This window comes from Thamnophis elegans, chromosome 2 (assembly GCF_009769535.1).
Source record: "Thamnophis elegans isolate rThaEle1 chromosome 2, rThaEle1.pri, whole genome shotgun sequence".
Classification (NCBI taxonomy): Eukaryota; Metazoa; Chordata; class Lepidosauria; order Squamata; family Colubridae; genus Thamnophis; species Thamnophis elegans.
Genome location: NC_045542.1, coordinates 155624053 through 155640501, shown reverse-complemented (window position 1 = coordinate 155640501; position 16449 = coordinate 155624053). Strand labels below are relative to the sequence as shown.

The window sequence follows — 16449 nt, the reverse complement described above, 5'->3', positions numbered from 1 at the left end:
ATAGAATGCTTGTTATCAGTTCAAAAACTAGTTTCCTATTTTATTTGTCTTGTATCTTTCCTGGCTGGGAAAGAGAAGAGTTCTGTTGTTATCTGGAGGAAATGGAAAAGACGTTGTGTACCAATGTACTGGATTCGCTTTCCTTTTTAAAGGCTGCTTCTGATTCTCAGCCGGCCAGAAGGCTCTTCTTGACATTCCCTTTGCCTAGAAGATGCACATAAAAGAGGTACTTTAATTACTCTTTATAATACTGTTGCAAGATGTGGAAACAAGAAAAAAAAGTATACATAACAATGAAAAAGCAAACATGCCAAACTGCTAGATTAACAACGGCCATTCATTTTGACACATAAAGACTAAGTTCAAATATTCACACAATCATGAAATTCTATTGTTGAAGCGCGTGCAAATCACAGATTGTCAGGGCAGTGTAAATTGTTATAATCATATAGATACTTGGAAATACGGAGGATAGGAACATGGATACACATATATTCACCAAAAATACAGAAACACACCTCTCTATCTGAGTCTAACATATGTATAGTATGTAGAAAAATCCATGTCTTTTTCTGTCTACAAAATGAAAGAGGTAGCAGTATGTGAGCATTAAAAGAAGAGGGCGGCCCCATACACTAATGCTGAAAGGTTAAGGAACCATCAGGTGGAACTTGAAGCATTAGTACATGAAGGTAGATATGATATAGTTGCCATTACTGAAACTTGGTAGGATGAAGCTCATGACTGTAATATTTATTTATTTATTTATTTATTTATTTATTTATTTATTTATTTATTTATTTATTTATTTATTTATTTATTTATTTATTTGACTTATATACCGCTTCATAGGGCTTTCAGCCCTCTCTAAGCGCTTTACAGATTTTAGCAACATGGAGTCAGCATATCGCCCCCACAGTCTGGTCCTCATTTCACCCACCTTGGAAGGGTGGAAGGCTGAGTCAACCTGGAGCCGGATGAGATTTGAACCACTGAACTTGCAGATAACAGTCAGCTGAATTGGCCTGCAGTACTGCAGCCCTAACCACTGCGCCATCTGCGCTTATGATCCTGATAGAGGGTTATAAACTATTCAAGAGAGAAACAAAGACCTAAACAAAAGAGGAGGTAGAGTAGCATTATAGATATCACTACATCTCTACAGAAATATGCAAACCAAAGACAAAAACCTTCTAGAATCCATATGTGCCAATATAAAAGGAAAGAAAAATGACATTGCTATAGGAGTATACTACAGGCCACCAAACCAAGCAGAAGAATTAGATGAACTCTTAGCTAATCAATTAACATTCTATGTAGGAAACATACCACAGTAGCAATGGGAGACTTAACTAGCCGCTGATATCAACTGGGAGACAAACTCAGCAGTAAGGTGGAGATCGAACAGATTCCTAACCAATTTAGCTGACAACTTTGTTTTGCAAAAGGTAGAGTAGGGTACTAGCAGGAAAAACTATACTGGACCTAATTCTTATTAATAGAGAAGAAGTGATAGAAGGAGTTGAAGTTGCTGGAACCTTGGGTAAAAGTGACCACAGCATACTGGAATTCAAAAGAATGCAAACACAAGCAATAGAATATAATCCAACCAACGGTCTTAAACTAGAAGAGGCTGATTTTAACAACATCAGGGTGGAAATTTCATGGATAAAAATCCTGAATGAAAAACAACTCAAGAAAAGTGGAAAACACTGAAAATATGATAATAAAAGCCCAGCCTAACATACGAGCTGTGTCTAACACTCCGCGAGCTGGCACTGGCTGCCTATTGGACTTCGGATACGCTTCAAAGGTGCTAAGTCCGTCACTTATAAAGCCCTTCATGTATTGGACCTGGGTACTTTGAGAGACCTCCTGCTGCCATTACCTCCAATAGCCGATTAGATCCCACAGATTAGGCCTCCTCTGAATTCCATCCACTGGCCAATGCCGACTGGGTGACCACCCGGAGGAGGGCCTTCTCTGTGGCTGAGAAGGGAGATGTCGGACCCGCACCACCCTCCAGGCTTTCTCCGCAAAGCCCTCAAAACCTGGCTGTTCGGACACAGGCCGTGGGCAGATGGGTTTATAACTGGCTGACAGACCGTACTCAACAAGTAGTCCTTAATGGTACCATATCCCATGAAGGGAGTAGCAGTGGGGTACAAAAGGTTTCTTGTCAGGCCCAGTACTCTTCAATACCTCGGGGATTACAATCTAATTACATTACTGGTGGATTACAAATACCAAGATATTTAAATATGCAAATATGAAAAAAACAACGCCCACATCATCATCAGCGCCCGCTTCTTTGGCCTCCAGCCCTCTGGTGTGAGAACATTGGATCCTATGCTTCTACAAGAAAAGACTAATGCTGCGCAAACAGAATTAAAAGCTACGTTCCAAGCCCTCCATGAGGATCTGAAGGAAAGAATAGGAAAAGTAGAGGGGAAAATTGAAAAAGTAGAAAATAAATTAGAGAATTTACAACAAATAATGGAGAAAAATGAACAAAGTATACAAAAAGTAGAAAAGAAAGCTGAAATAACAGAAAAAAGAATGGGAGTGTTTGATTATAGACTCACAACAGCAGATCAAAGTAAAGAAAAAACAATAATATCCTTGGATCGAGCAGATTATTACTTGAGATTTCAGAACATGGAAGAAGAAAAGGGAGAAAATTTGGTGGAGATAATGGCAGACTTGTTGGCAGAGATGCTGGAAGAGCCTAAGGAAATTTTTTTGGCTGGTATCAATGAAATATTTAGTGTGCACACTAGATATGTGGTGAGAAATAAACTTCCTAGAGAGATCCATGTGAGATTTACGAGGAAAACAATAAAACCACAATCCTGCAGAGCGAGAGAGATGATCCTTTGAAATATAAAGGGAAATAAATCGTAGTGTTGAAACAAATCCTGAGAAGAGTTAGAGACTTAGGAAGAGCATACCAGTCTTTGACAAAGTGTTTAAACAAAAAGGAGTGAACTTTAGATGGTTGACACCAGACAGAATCTTGGTGACTTGGCATGAGCAAAGACAGAGATTGGATTCAATAGAGAAGGCGGAACAATTTATGATCAATGTTTGAGACCACCAGAGGAAGAGAAACTGAGAGGAAAGAGAGATTAGATGGCAAGAAGAAATCACTGAGGGAAGAGAGATACAACAAAAGGAAGATGCAAGAGAACAGGAGGAAAAGCAATAAGAGAAGGAATAAGGCCAAAAGAAGCAAGAGAGATAAGAGCGACTAGGACAGCAAAACCCATCTGTAAGTAAATATCATGGAAGAAGAAATAAAATTATTGTCAATCAACATAGATGAATTGAATTTGGCTATAAAAAGGGAAAGAACTTTTAACAAATTAGAAAAATTAAAACTGGATATAATTTGCATACAGGAAGTACATATTAAAAAGAAACATAAAAAATGCTGGAATACCTGAAAATTGGAAAGTTATATGCTTCCCTCTTACAACAAAGTACCGTATATACTCGAGTATAGGCCGGCCCGAATATAAGCCGAGGCACCTAATTTTACCACAAAAAACTGGAAAAGTTATTGACTCGAGTATAAGTCTAGGGTGGGAAATGCAGCAGCTACCGGTAAATTTCAAAAATAAAAATAGATACCAATAATGTTTTTGAATATTTATTTCAAAGAAAAACAGTAAACTAGCTCTGGGACATCATTATGTGGCTGCTTGCCATAACAAGGAGGAGGTGGGACATCGTTGCAGAGCGGCAGGAGGGGGAGGAAGGGGAATCGTAAGACAGCCCTGCATTACATTAGAACGTGAGGAGGGGGGATGGTGCGGTGCGCGCTGCGCGGCAAACTGACACAGAGGGAGGGAAAACTCACAGGGGGCCGGGCCATTCACGAGCGTCACCCAGCGGCATGGCCCCGCCCCTTTTCTCCTCCATTTTGGGCACATTTTTCACCTGACTCGAGGTATAGCCGAGGGCGGCTTTTTTCAGCCCAAAAAGTGGGCTGAAAAACTCAGCTTATACTTGAGTATAACAGTAGAGAGGGTAGCACTTATATTAAAGAGACAATAAAGGCCAAACAAATATTGTGGATGAGGAAGAGAGGATTTTAATGGTGGAGTTAACAATGAACCATAAAGAATATTCTTAGTGGTAATATATGCAAACCAAACATAACCAAGAGGAGTTCTAGGTTAAACTTCAGAAGAAAATAATAGAACTGGAACATGAACACTTATGTATTGTAAGAGATTTTAATGCAATTGTAAATGCAGACTTGGACTATAAAGCAAAATAAACAAAAAAGTGAGGGAAAACTCTCCCAAAAACTGCTTTTTAAAAAAATGGTGGCAGAATTAGGTATTCAAGATGCCTATCAAAGAATTTACCCTAAGAAAGATCAATTCATGTTTTACTCAAATAGAAATATGTCTTGGTCCAGAATATATATGTGGATGTCAAGTGAGCTAATACACAATATACAAGAAATAAATATTGAAGAGAGTAGTTGGGCGGACCCTAACCCTTTCAATCCTCTTTTATTTCCTCTGGGAAGTGACTATTCATCGTCCACCTGTGGCCTTACTCCCAAGTCGATCTCGATCTTTAGCTGTTCCCTTTGTCTGGCAACTCTGCACATGCACATGCTGGGAACAGGCTCCACCTATTTCTTTCCCTCACTGATGTCTGACTCTGAAGGCAGCTGATACCTGGCAATACAGCTCTGGCCCCTCTCTGCCTCCAACACAGAGCCCTCATCAGAGCCTTCCCCAGACTCCAGGACTGGCCCAGGACTGACACTGGAAGTATTAAACAGAAATATTAGAAAGGATAAGGAGATAAGAGGTATGGAAAGAACGAAGGAAGAAAATAAATTAAAGGCGTTTGCAGAGGATTTGGTTTTTATTTTAGAAGATCCACAAGAAATGGGGCCAAAATTGTTAAAAAGAATAGAAGAGTATGGTGAAGTGGCAGGTCTGAAAATAAACAAAGAAAAAAAACTAAGATTGTATTGAAGAATATTACGGAAAAGCAAAAAGATAATTAATGACAGATTAGATATCCAGATCACAAAGAAAGTAAAATATTTAGGAATTCAATTACAGCGAGATGTGTAACGATAAAGGAAGATAATTATTATAAAGTTGATACAACAATTAAATAGACTTGGAAAAATGGAAAAGCTTGCAACTATCGGTCATAGAGAAGATAGCTACAATTAAGATGAATATACTACCAAGGTTATTATATTTATTTCTGACAATTCCGATAAGATTGGGAGAAAAAAATATTTTGAAGACTATTTAATATAATATAAATCAATAATAAAATATACTGGTAAGGGAAAAAAGCAAGAATTAATTTAAGACTATTAATGATGCAAAAATTAGAGGAGGTTTTGGATTACCAAATTGAGCATTATATTATCAGGTAGTGGCGGTAACATGGATGAAAGAATGGACTGTACTGAGAAATACTATTGTCATTGGCGGGACATGATTTGCAACTGGATTGGCATGCCTTCTTATGGTATGGGAAAAGTAAGATACATGGTTACTTTCAAAGACACTATAAAATAAATACTTTACTGTTAAAATGGGAGAAAGTTAGAGAACAACAATACTTAAAGATACCAGTCTGGCTTTCAATGATGGAAGCACTAATACACCCAAATATTATGAATAGGGGTGTTAGATATAAAGATATTTGACTGAAAAGAGGGAGCTTAAAAGTAAGCAAGAATTAGAAAAACAAGGGATCGACATGGCTTGGTATACACAACTGCAAATACAATTTAGGTATGAAAAAAATGATAAATTATGATTTTTATATGGAGTTGACAGAATTAGATAATATATTACAGGAACAGAATAGAAGATGATAAAAAAACTATACAGCTATCTACTGAGTATTAAAGTAGAAGAACAAGTGAAAATAACAATGATAGCTTGGGCAAACAAAATTGGTTATACGATAGAACTAGCTAAATGGCAGCAACTAATGGGATAGAAATTATAATTAGCAACGTCAATTGGTTGAGCACGGACTCCGGCTACCGAACCAGTAGTGAAGATAACAGGATAACATTACTGAAGAGAAACTTTTCTAACAGTGAGGATACTTAACCAATGGAGCAGCTTTGCCATCAGATCACTGGAGGTTTTTAAGAAGAGGCTGCACCAGTCACTTGCCTGAAATCTTATAGGATCTCTTGCTTGAGGTCTGGGCTGGACTAGAAGATCTCCAAGGTCCCTCCAAGGTCTATTCTGATTCTGAAATGCTAAAGCCTCTGCAGATTTAAAGCACGGGTGTTGCCTGTGAATCTCCTCCCTTGCAAACAAAGCAACAGGCTCACAGAAACACACGGAATCCACCCTACGTGGCGGTAGAGTTGAAATCTCCCAATCAAGAGAAAATTGCAGGCAACTTAAAACCTGCATCTCCGGTGGAATAAAATTGGGCTGGGGGGGGGATGCAAGAGGCGACGTATTCAGCATAGTTGATTATCTGCTGCTACAACGTGGAGCAACCGAACCGCCCGACTCGCTCCCGGCTTCTCCTCCGACCTGCCCTCCACTCACCTTCCAGCTGCGGCTTCGACCCAGGAAAAACTACAACAGCCAACGCGATCCTCCATTAGGAAGCCGGAAGACGAGGTTTCCCGGGGCTTCGCCTTTCCATATTCTCTCTAGCAATACGCGATTCTATGGTCTCAATTCCTTTCAGTTCAGCTACAGGCGCTTGATACTGTAATTGCGACTATTTAGGCGCGCTTATTGCCTGACCATAGAGCGCCCGCCAGCCATAGCTAGAACGTCCGAGCTCTAGTTTCATCAGATTAGCTGGGTGCTCGCTGGCTCCTAAAAATTCATGAAGTTCTTGCCTTTTATGCTCAGCCCCTAAATGATTGACAGCCATCTTCATTTTATTAATAGAATAAAACGGGACAAAATCTGGTATTGTATTCCCACATTGTTTCCAACCTCATCTAGATAGATTCTATCATGCACTCTGTATTTCTATTATGCTCTCTGCTCACTAGAGCAGCCTTCCCAATTCTCAGTGTACTAAGATTCCAGCCTTGAGAATTCCCAGGCTGCTTTGGAAAAACACTTGGAGGTAACTAGTTTGCAGGCTGGAAGCTGATCTAAAGATTCCTGAATTTTAAACAGGATTTGGTGGTCACTGGAGATCAACAATTCTCTACATTCTGAAGGGTTCGTCAACACTGGATTGGATGGATAGATGGATGGAAGGAGGAAAGGAAGATGGAGAGAAAGAGAGCAGCATTATGGAGATTAGGATTAGATAAATGTAGAAATTTGGAATAGAGGGAGATAGAAGGCCTTTTGAAAGTATAGAGTGGGCATAGATCTTATAAAAGTAAGCAATTGCAATAGATCTTATACGAGGGCCATTTTGATGTAGGGGTTAATGCCTCAGGCTAGGAACTCAGAAGACAGTGAATGGATTCCTAGGCTGGGGATATTTGGGCCAGTTCCTCTCCCAGCCCAGAAAAGAGACGGCCTGGAGGCAACCCGTCTGTAGCTCTCACTTGCTGGTCTGCTGGGACTCCTATCTCTTCCCATGTTACAGACAAATGAGGTCCTCACTTAATGATCCAAGTGATTCTGGAGTTGTAATGGCAACTGGACCTGACAGGAATGCCCTCACTAAGCAATGTAGATACTTGGGTCACTTTTTATAACCTCAATTAAGGGTTATGGTGGATCTTCTACCTCCATGGCTGGTTCCAGTCGGTATGGGTAGGAGAGAAGCTGCTGAGTCCTAGGTCCCTCCAATATGGGGTGCCCTGGGGCTGAAGCCTTTCGCTGCCCCTTTTTAACATCTACATGAACCCCCAGGGGAGCCCATCTATCATGCCCCAATATCCAGCCAGAGCTGATGATCTGGTGTGCTTCCCGAGTTCCTGGGGGCTATCAGCTTCATTTCAACCCTAGTAATATTTTTATTCTGTCTTTATTATATGTAGAAATAACTCAAGGCAGCAAACGTATCTCCTCTGTCCACCTCCTATGATACCCAGTTATTTTCTGCTAGCTGGGGATTGGTTGAAGAAGGCTGAAATTTTGCAGGCTGCAGTTCTATGATCGCTTCTGATCAAAAGCAAGAAACACCCTACAACCATTTTTACAGCATTGCACAATTTATGCTAAATATCTTGTTAAGATATTTAAATTTAGTAGTTGGAAGAGTGGGGTTCTACAATGAACCAAGAACCCACAATTATAATTGATGGCTAAGAGTGCTGGCTCCTGTTTGAGCAATCTGTACTATGATTGGTTGCTGTGGGTATGAAGGGAGAGTTTTGCTCTCTCCCCTCCCTTTTTATTTGCATGCTCTGCGATTTAACTCATAATGTTCCTGTTTGCCTGATTTTATTGTTTGCTGTAAATATAGTTGTAAATATATTTATTTATATAAAACTACAAGTTTGGGTAAGCGTCTCTGACTTTATTGGACACCGGCTGTGCAATTCCCTGACATATTTATAAATCCTCATATAGCAGATACATGCATTAACTATTATCAAACTAACATTTCCAATTTTTCTTTTCCATCATGTTTAATACAGATCACTAAAAAACCATCGGGTAAGGCATTAACTAATTACTCAAGTGCATTTCAAAATGGAGATTAGAAATGACATTCAGCTGTTCTCTACACCCATCACTTTCTGCACCAAATGGATTTTCTTATGTGCAGCAAGGGAGGAATTTTGTGAGAAGCATCGTCCACACTCTGGACATTTGAATGGTTTTTCCCCTGTATTAAACCTACATGATTATAAGGCTAGACCTAGTACTAAAATCTTTCCCACAATCCGGACACTCATAGGGTTTCTCTCCTGTGTGAATCCTCTGATGTATCAACAAGTCAGACTTCGGACTAAAATTTTTCCCACACTCTGGACACTCATAAGGTTTCTCTCCTGTGTGATTACTTCATGTGGCTGTCAGATTCGATTTAGTACTGAACCTTTTCCCACACTCTGGACCATCATATGGTTTCACTCCAGTGTGAGTCCTTTGATGTATCATCAGATTGGAATTCCGAGTCAAACTTTTCCCACAATCTGGACACTCACACGGTTTCTCTCCTGTGTGAGTTCTTTGGTGTATCACCAAGTCAGAATTTCGACTGAAACTTTTGTCACAATCTGAACATTCATACGGTTTCTCTCCTGTGTGAATCCTCTGGTGTATCACCAGGTAAGAGTTCTGACTGAAACTTTTCTCACAATGCAGACACTCATATGGTTTCTCTCCTGTGTGAGTTCTCTGGTGTATCACCAAGTCAGAATTTCGAGTGAAATTTTCCCACAATCTGGACACCATACGGTTTCTCCCCAGTGTGAATCCTCTGGTGTATCACCAGGTCAGAATTCCGACTGAAACTTTTTCCACAATCCAGACATTCATATGGTTTCTGTCCTGTGTGAGTTCTCTGGTGTATCGTTAGGTGAGAATGCTGACTAAAGCTTTTCCCACAATCTGGACACTTATATGGTTTCTCTCCAGTGTGAGTCCTCTGGTGTATCACCAGGTCAGAATTCCGAATGAATTTCTTCCCACAATGTGAACACACATACAATTTCTCTCCCGTATGAGTCTTCTGGTGTATCACCAGGTCAGAAGTTCGAATGAAACATTTCCCACAATCTTGACATGCGTATGGTTTATCTCCTGTGTGAGTCCTCTGGTGTATCACTAAGTTGGAATTTTGACGGAAACTTTTCCCACAATCCTGACAAACATATGGTTTCTCCCAGTGTGAGTCCTCTGATGTATCACCAGGTTGGAATTCTGACTGAACTTTTCCCACACTGTGGACACTCAAATGGTTTCTCTCCTGTGTGAGTCCTCTTGTGTGTCACCAGGGTGGCATGCTTACTAAACTTTTTGTCACACTGTGGGCACTGGTAGGCTTTTCTCCAGTATGGCTTCTTTTTATGCTCAAGAAGTTGGGATCTATAGGGAAAAGCTTTGCTACATTCAGAGCATTGTATGGTTTTTCACCAGTGTGGGTCCCTTTCATGCATAATCAGCTCTGATTTGCAACTTGCGCTTTCCCCACAATATGCACATCTGTGGAGGTTTTCAACCACTACGCCTGGGTTCTTGAGAAGGTGAAAAATATTTGTGATCCCTTCTTGGATGGTACTTTGATTCAAGCTGATTCTTTCCTCATATGGTGAGGCCTGCATTACTGTCTGAAATGACTGATTCCTCCCCACAGATTTCTAGATATTTTCCCTTTTTTTGTGGATTTGAATATGTTTCCCCTTTACCTTTTCATGCTTGAGTTCCACATAATTTTTTTTCCCCAGTTCAAAACTCTTTTTCTATTTTCTTTCCTTACTTGTTGTTCACTTTCTGGGGAACGGAGAAAAGCTTTGTGGTTTTCTGGAGGAAAGGATTTGTTTTCCTTCTTAGTGCTGCTTCTGATTCTTTGCTGTCCAGAAGACTCTTCTTGGCAATCTCTTTGTCTATATGATGGACATAAAAGGGTTATTTTAATTACTATTTATAAAATGGTTGCAGAAGATGTGGAAACAAGAAAGAAAGCATATATCACAATGAAAAAATGAACACATTAACCGCTAACATTCATTATGACACATAGCAAGATCCAAGTTCAAATATCCTCACAATCATCAATTCTCTTGCTGACTCAGGTGAATTTCAAAATGTTAGCATTGCAAATTGCTATATAGATACCAGGAAATACTGAGAAGGCAGAGGTGAGTTGCTGCCGGTTTGACCCAGTTCGGCTAAACCGGTAGTGGCCGGGAGCAGCTGACTGTGAACCGGTTCGGTGGCTCTTTCGGCCTGCCCGCCCGTACTCTATACCTCTTGTTATGGCAAATGGCGCATGCGCACATAATGTGCAGTGCCTGTGTGAGCCCTGACAATCAGCTGGTTGTCACCGGGGCAGAGGATTGCACACACGCATGCAGTGTCAGGCGCACACGCAAATGGAACACGGTTGCACGCAATCAGCGAACCAGTAGCGTGGGCAAGTTCAAGCCACCACTGTGACAATGTATTATACAGATACACACGTATGCCCAAAGAAATACAGAAACACTTCCCTATGTTTGTATGTAGAAATCCGTGTGTATTTTCTGTCTGAAAAAAGTCTGAGAAATAGGTACAAAGAATATGTGGGCATAACAGAGGAAATGGTGCCCAAGGCCTCTGCAAAAGTTAAAGCATTGGTTTTAGGCCATGGGGGAGCAGTGGTTAGAATGAAGTTTTTAAAGGCAATCACGGGGGCAAACTCTGTAAAGTGCTGAAAGGACTGTAAAACCCTATGAAGCAGAATATAAGTCTAAGTGCCACTGCTGTTTTCCCTATGAAATTCCTCACTTGCCAAGAAAACAACACATTGATAAAAAAAGAAAACCACAAGGAGCCAACCCTAATGTGAGTTACAGTTTTTAAACCTCTCTCTCCACGGAAAATTGAAGCAGCTTAAAGCATGCAGCACCCGTGAAATGAAACTGAGTTGGGAGTGGCTGAGTGGGAGGAATATGCAGCAGACTACATATTTCAGCATATGTGGTGGCATTTAGTTAGAACGCAGCATTTGCAGGCTAACTCACTGCCCACTGCCGGGCGCTCGATCCTGACCGCTCAATATTGACTCAGCTTTCCATCCTTCCGAGGTGGGTACAATGAAGGATCCACATGGTTGTGGGGCAAGAGGCTGACTCTGTAAACCGCTTAGAGGGGGCTGTGAAGCACTGTGAAGGGGTATATATGTCTACGAGCTATTACCATATGTCAATAAAAAATCAATTATCCAAGCCAAAGTATCTTTAAAAAAAGGTTAAATCGTGGCCACTGGACCAAAGATTGCTCATCTGAGATGTTTCGCTTCCCATCCAGGAAGTTTCATCATTCAATCAAAGAGTTTAGTTAGACAGAGAGTCGTTGCAATCTACCAACTCTTGCCAAACCAACTGCAGGGGCTTCTCTTCAAAATGTATTGCAATACATTTACCTGGATAAACCGTGGAGCAAACCCAAAACTTGCTCCAGGCTTCTCCCTCCCAACTGCCCTCAACTCACCTTCCAGCTGCCGCTTCGACCAGGGGGGGGGGGATAGGAGAGGCGCAGCTATTTTCTCATTGGGAAGCCGGAAGAGGAAGTTTCCTTGTGCTTCTCTCCTCCTAATTCCCTCTAGCAATCCACGACCCTCTGTGGTCTCACTTCCGGCTACAGGCGCTTGCTACTGTGTTTACGACTATCCAGGCGTCCTTGTTGTCTAACCATAGAGCGCCATCTAGAGACCTATAGCTATATCGTCCGATCTCTGGCTTCATAAGTCTAGCTGGCTGCTTGCTGGCTCCTAAAATTTCATGACATTCCTGCTTTTTAGGCGCAGCCCCTAAATGATTGACAGCCTGCCATCTTCATCTTATTAATAGAATAACGTGGGACAAAATCTGGTATGTCTAGGAGATACTATCATGCTCTCTGTATTATTGGGGAGTGCAAATCTCGCTTGAGCAGCTTTCCCAATTTCCAGTGTGCTAAGATTCCAGCCTTTGGAATTCCCAGGCTGCTTTGGGCAAAACACTTGGAGGTCACTGGTAGTTTTTAGGCTGGAAACTGATCTAAAGATTCCTGCACTTTAGCGGGGTTTGGAGATAAAACTGGAGATAAAAAAAAACCTCTCTACATCCTGACATTTTTATTACTGATTCACTTGAGAGCCAGTTGTGGCTGTTCCTGGATCTGCAGACCCTGGTTACAGTCAACCATGCCCTAGCTACCTGAATACAGGTAGTCCTGGACTCAGCCCAAAAATTATGTTAAGTGAGAATTTGTTAAGTGAGTTTTGCCCCATTTTACAACTTTTCTTGCCATATTTCTTAAGCGAAATATGTCACTGCAGTTGATAAGTTATTAACACCGTTGCTAAGTGAATCTGTCTTCCCCTTTGACTTTGCTTGTCAGGTGGTCACAAAAGATGATCGCATGACACCCCGGGACACTGCAACCATCATAAATACAAACCAATTGTCAAGCATCTGAACGTAAATTGCATGACCATGGGGATGTTGATATGGTCATAAGTGGAAAAATGGTCATGTCCCTTTTTTCAGTGCCGCTGTGATTTCAAAAGGTCACTAAATGAACCGTTGCAAGTCAAGGACTACCTATATTGGATGACTTCAATAAATTCTGCATGAGCTGCCCTTGAAGAGCCTCCAAAGGTTCTAGCTGGTAGAGAATAAAAAGGCTGACAAGCTATTTGTGTTTCTGAAGCAGCACATGTCACACCTCTGCTCCGTGAGGTGGCTCGGTTGCCAGTTTCCTTGCAGATCCACTTCAACGTGCTGGTTTGGTTTTGAAAGCCCTTCCTGTCATGGGACTGAGCTGAAATAACGCCTTTCCATACTTATTTCAGCCTGTCCGATGAGACCTGGCAAAGAAGACACGCTGTGGGCATCATCACCTGAGAATCTGCCTTTGATGAATCTGAGAAACATGCCTTCTCTGCTGTGGCCCACATCTTATGGAATATCCATTCTCCTGAAATGAGATTAATTTCACTCCTTTTGAGCTTCTGGAAGGCTCTCAGGACCAGGGTTTATCCTCACGCTTGGGGCTCTAAGGCAATCTGAGATTTGCTGCGGTGGTTCCATTGCTGGGGTGGATGTTTGCATCCATTTTAATACCCTGGGGGGGGGGTGTATATTTACTTATTTCTTAGTATAGATTTTTACATTTTTATATATGACATTTATATAATTGTGATTTTTAATCTGATTGTTATATACTGTCCACCATTGCTTTTGGGGGCAGGGTAGGACTACAGAAATTTCATTTATAAATAAACAGTAAAAAATGTAAGTATGAGGATGACTTTAGAGTGGCTAAATTGAAGGAGAAATAATAAAGGAGGGATACAAATAAATAAAAATAAAGTAGGATTTAAACTGGGGCGGAGAGGGAAATTCGAAGGGGAAGTTAGGGTCAGATAACAAATACCTTATCAGTTAACAATAATAATGTGTTAGATCCCTGTTGTGTTTCTTTACCCCTACTGTGATCCCTAATTGCAGCTTTTACTTTCCCTCTCAACTTACAAGGGGAATGGAAGGGGGGGAGGAGAGAAAGCTTTTCATTTAATTAATAAAGGAAACACACAGAATGCAGAGTATATTCTGAATCAAACCCTGACATTCCCACCAAAGCACCTGGCCTATTAAATCACCAGGCTGCCATTTTCAATGCAGATGTAATAAGGTAGGGATGGTGATAGGGACTTCAGCTATTGGCTCTGAGCTCTGTTGCACGGAGGAATCTGGAAAAAAATAACCCCAAATGTTTTGATTTTTTTAACATTATAGTTTTATACTGATATTTATGACATTATAATAATCAGATAACAGACATATACATTGAATAAATTAAAATGAATAAATTTTATAGATTCCTTTTTTATTCAGGAACTCAAGACGGCATATAAAGAAGTTCCTGGTTGGCATCCTGAGCCAGGAAAGAGGCGTTTTTCTCTTTTTAAATTTGAATCCATCATAGGTTTATTAGAAACAGATTGTGCCAAACAAACCTTATTGCCTCTTTTTGATTTAAGCGCCTAAATTACTAGATCGGCAAAATGCCCTGCGGGTGCAATTAATAGTATACTTGGATTTCAGAAAGCCATTGGACACAAATCTTTATGGAAAATGAAAGGTGTAAAAAGGAAGGTGGAGGGACTCAGAGGAATTCAGTGCTTGTGTCTAAGACATGGAATTTGAAAGAAAAAAAAATCAAAAATTATAAGCATAGAATACAATTCTTTGGCCAAGTGTCCTTGGGCATACAAGGAATGGTCTCCAGTGCATACACCTCAATGTACATACAAAGTGATAGTGATACATCATAAGGAAATCAGAAATCATAAGATACAATAACTGAACACATAATATACTGATAGTAGAAGGTAGTAGGAAAGATGAGAAGGATAAGATGACGAAGATAATAGCAATATAGCCTACCACGTGGGTAAATATCTTTGGGCAGAAGACAGTGCTGTGGGAGTCAGCTGCTTAGAGAAGTAATGGCACGGGGGGGGGGGGGACTATCTTTGTGTCTAATTGTTTTGGCATACAATGCTCTATAGCAGCGTCCTGAGGGGAAGATGTTGAAATGGAATAACCAGAAGCAAGATTGGCTAGATAGATTTCTAAACAGAAACACTCGATCCGACATTTCATGCCAACTGTTCAAGCCTGTTTGGAGCCCAGCTATTCAGATACTTAATTTAAAAGCTGGAACAGTAAAGTGCATTGGGGACCAGAACACAGTGAGAGTTGACTGGTTGGAGAGTGTGGGTTTCTGCATGAGGCAGTCTACATTATGATTGGTTGCTGGGTGTAAAGGGGGAGTTCCCGTTTTTCCCCGCCGTTTTCTTCTGCGCTCTGTATGCTGTTCTGAGATTTACCTGATGATTTACCTCAGGATGTAGTGATGTGCCTATCTTGTTTGCTCTAAATATGGATATTAAATAGATTTATATAAAACTACTGCCAGTGTCTCTGTCTTAATTTGGATACCAGCAGCATAATTTCCTCACACCAACCAACCAGCTATTGAGCAGACTGCAGTCTGTTCCCCAAAACGCAAGGCTTGCCATTTATTAGAGCCCCCAAATCTGTCAACTGACCTGGAATTGTTTTATCTTCTTTGTTGTTTAATGAGCACGTAATATTTCCCTTGCAGGGTGGAGTCAGGGCAACTGAATAGAGCTGACTGTTGGTCGGATGTCCTTCCTGTCACCAATGTGGAGTTTGCAGCAGATATAGTCTCATTGTGCCGAGAGAGAGAAATATCTGCCTCTACCTAAGATCAAACTCACAGCCTCCTGATTGTGAGGTGAGCACTCCAACACACCACTCAACTCGAATTCTTTTATCTTTTTTCATATTTCACAGGAAAACCAATTCTCACTTTGGAAAGCCAGATAGAGATCTTTTACTTCCATGACTTGAAGGAGGTACTTTATACAAAATCGAGAACCAGGATGGTGCGATTTGAGAAGCACATTACTTGACTTAAACTAAGAAGATTGAACTCTCAACTGCAGGTCCATAATGAGCAAGTAGGATTTACCTTTCTCTCTCTTTTGACAAAAGTTCAAGAAATCTGGAAGATGAGCAAATACAAAATAAAATCAATTGAAATAGTTGACCTGCAGGTGAGAAAACCCTGGAGAACACTTAAAAATTATAATGTAGTTGAACTTAATGTGAATCTGTCCGTCTGCATCCTCATGAACCGGGGACTGGAAGCCGTTAAAGACTGGATGAGAGCAAACAAGCTGATACTCAACCCAGACAAGACCGAGTGGCTGTTGTGTTTCCCTCCCAAAAATTTGACCACCATACCATCACTCAGGCTGGGGGGACAAAATTTAAAC

General features: G+C 40.8%; 2 protein-coding genes across 2 annotated transcripts in view; both read right to left on the bottom strand.

The window, feature by feature from the left end:
- Positions 1-8778: 8778 nt before the first annotated feature.
- LOC116504259 (zinc finger protein 436-like) lies at positions 8779-9398 on the bottom strand. The gene has a single exon (XM_032211189.1). The coding sequence runs from the start codon at positions 9345-9347 to the stop codon at positions 8955-8957; it is 393 nt and encodes a 130-aa protein (XP_032067080.1). The 5' UTR covers positions 9348-9398; the 3' UTR covers positions 8779-8954.
- A 6528-nt stretch (positions 9399-15926) lies between these two features.
- The window catches only part of LOC116504235 (zinc finger protein 268-like), a 49317-nt gene continuing 48794 nt past the window's right edge, over positions 15927-16449 (bottom strand). The window contains exon 7 of the mRNA XM_032211128.1: positions 15927-16175. Coding sequence (XP_032067019.1) covers positions 16139-16175 — 37 coding nt within the window. The 3' untranslated portion in view covers positions 15927-16138. The remainder of the gene's footprint in view (positions 16176-16449) is intronic.

Bases quoted from the DNA above. Each gene is read 5' to 3' on its own strand.
- LOC116504259 (XM_032211189.1), bottom strand. From the start codon at position 9,347: ATGGTGTCCAGATTGTGGGAAAATTTCACTCGAAATTCTGACTTGGTG.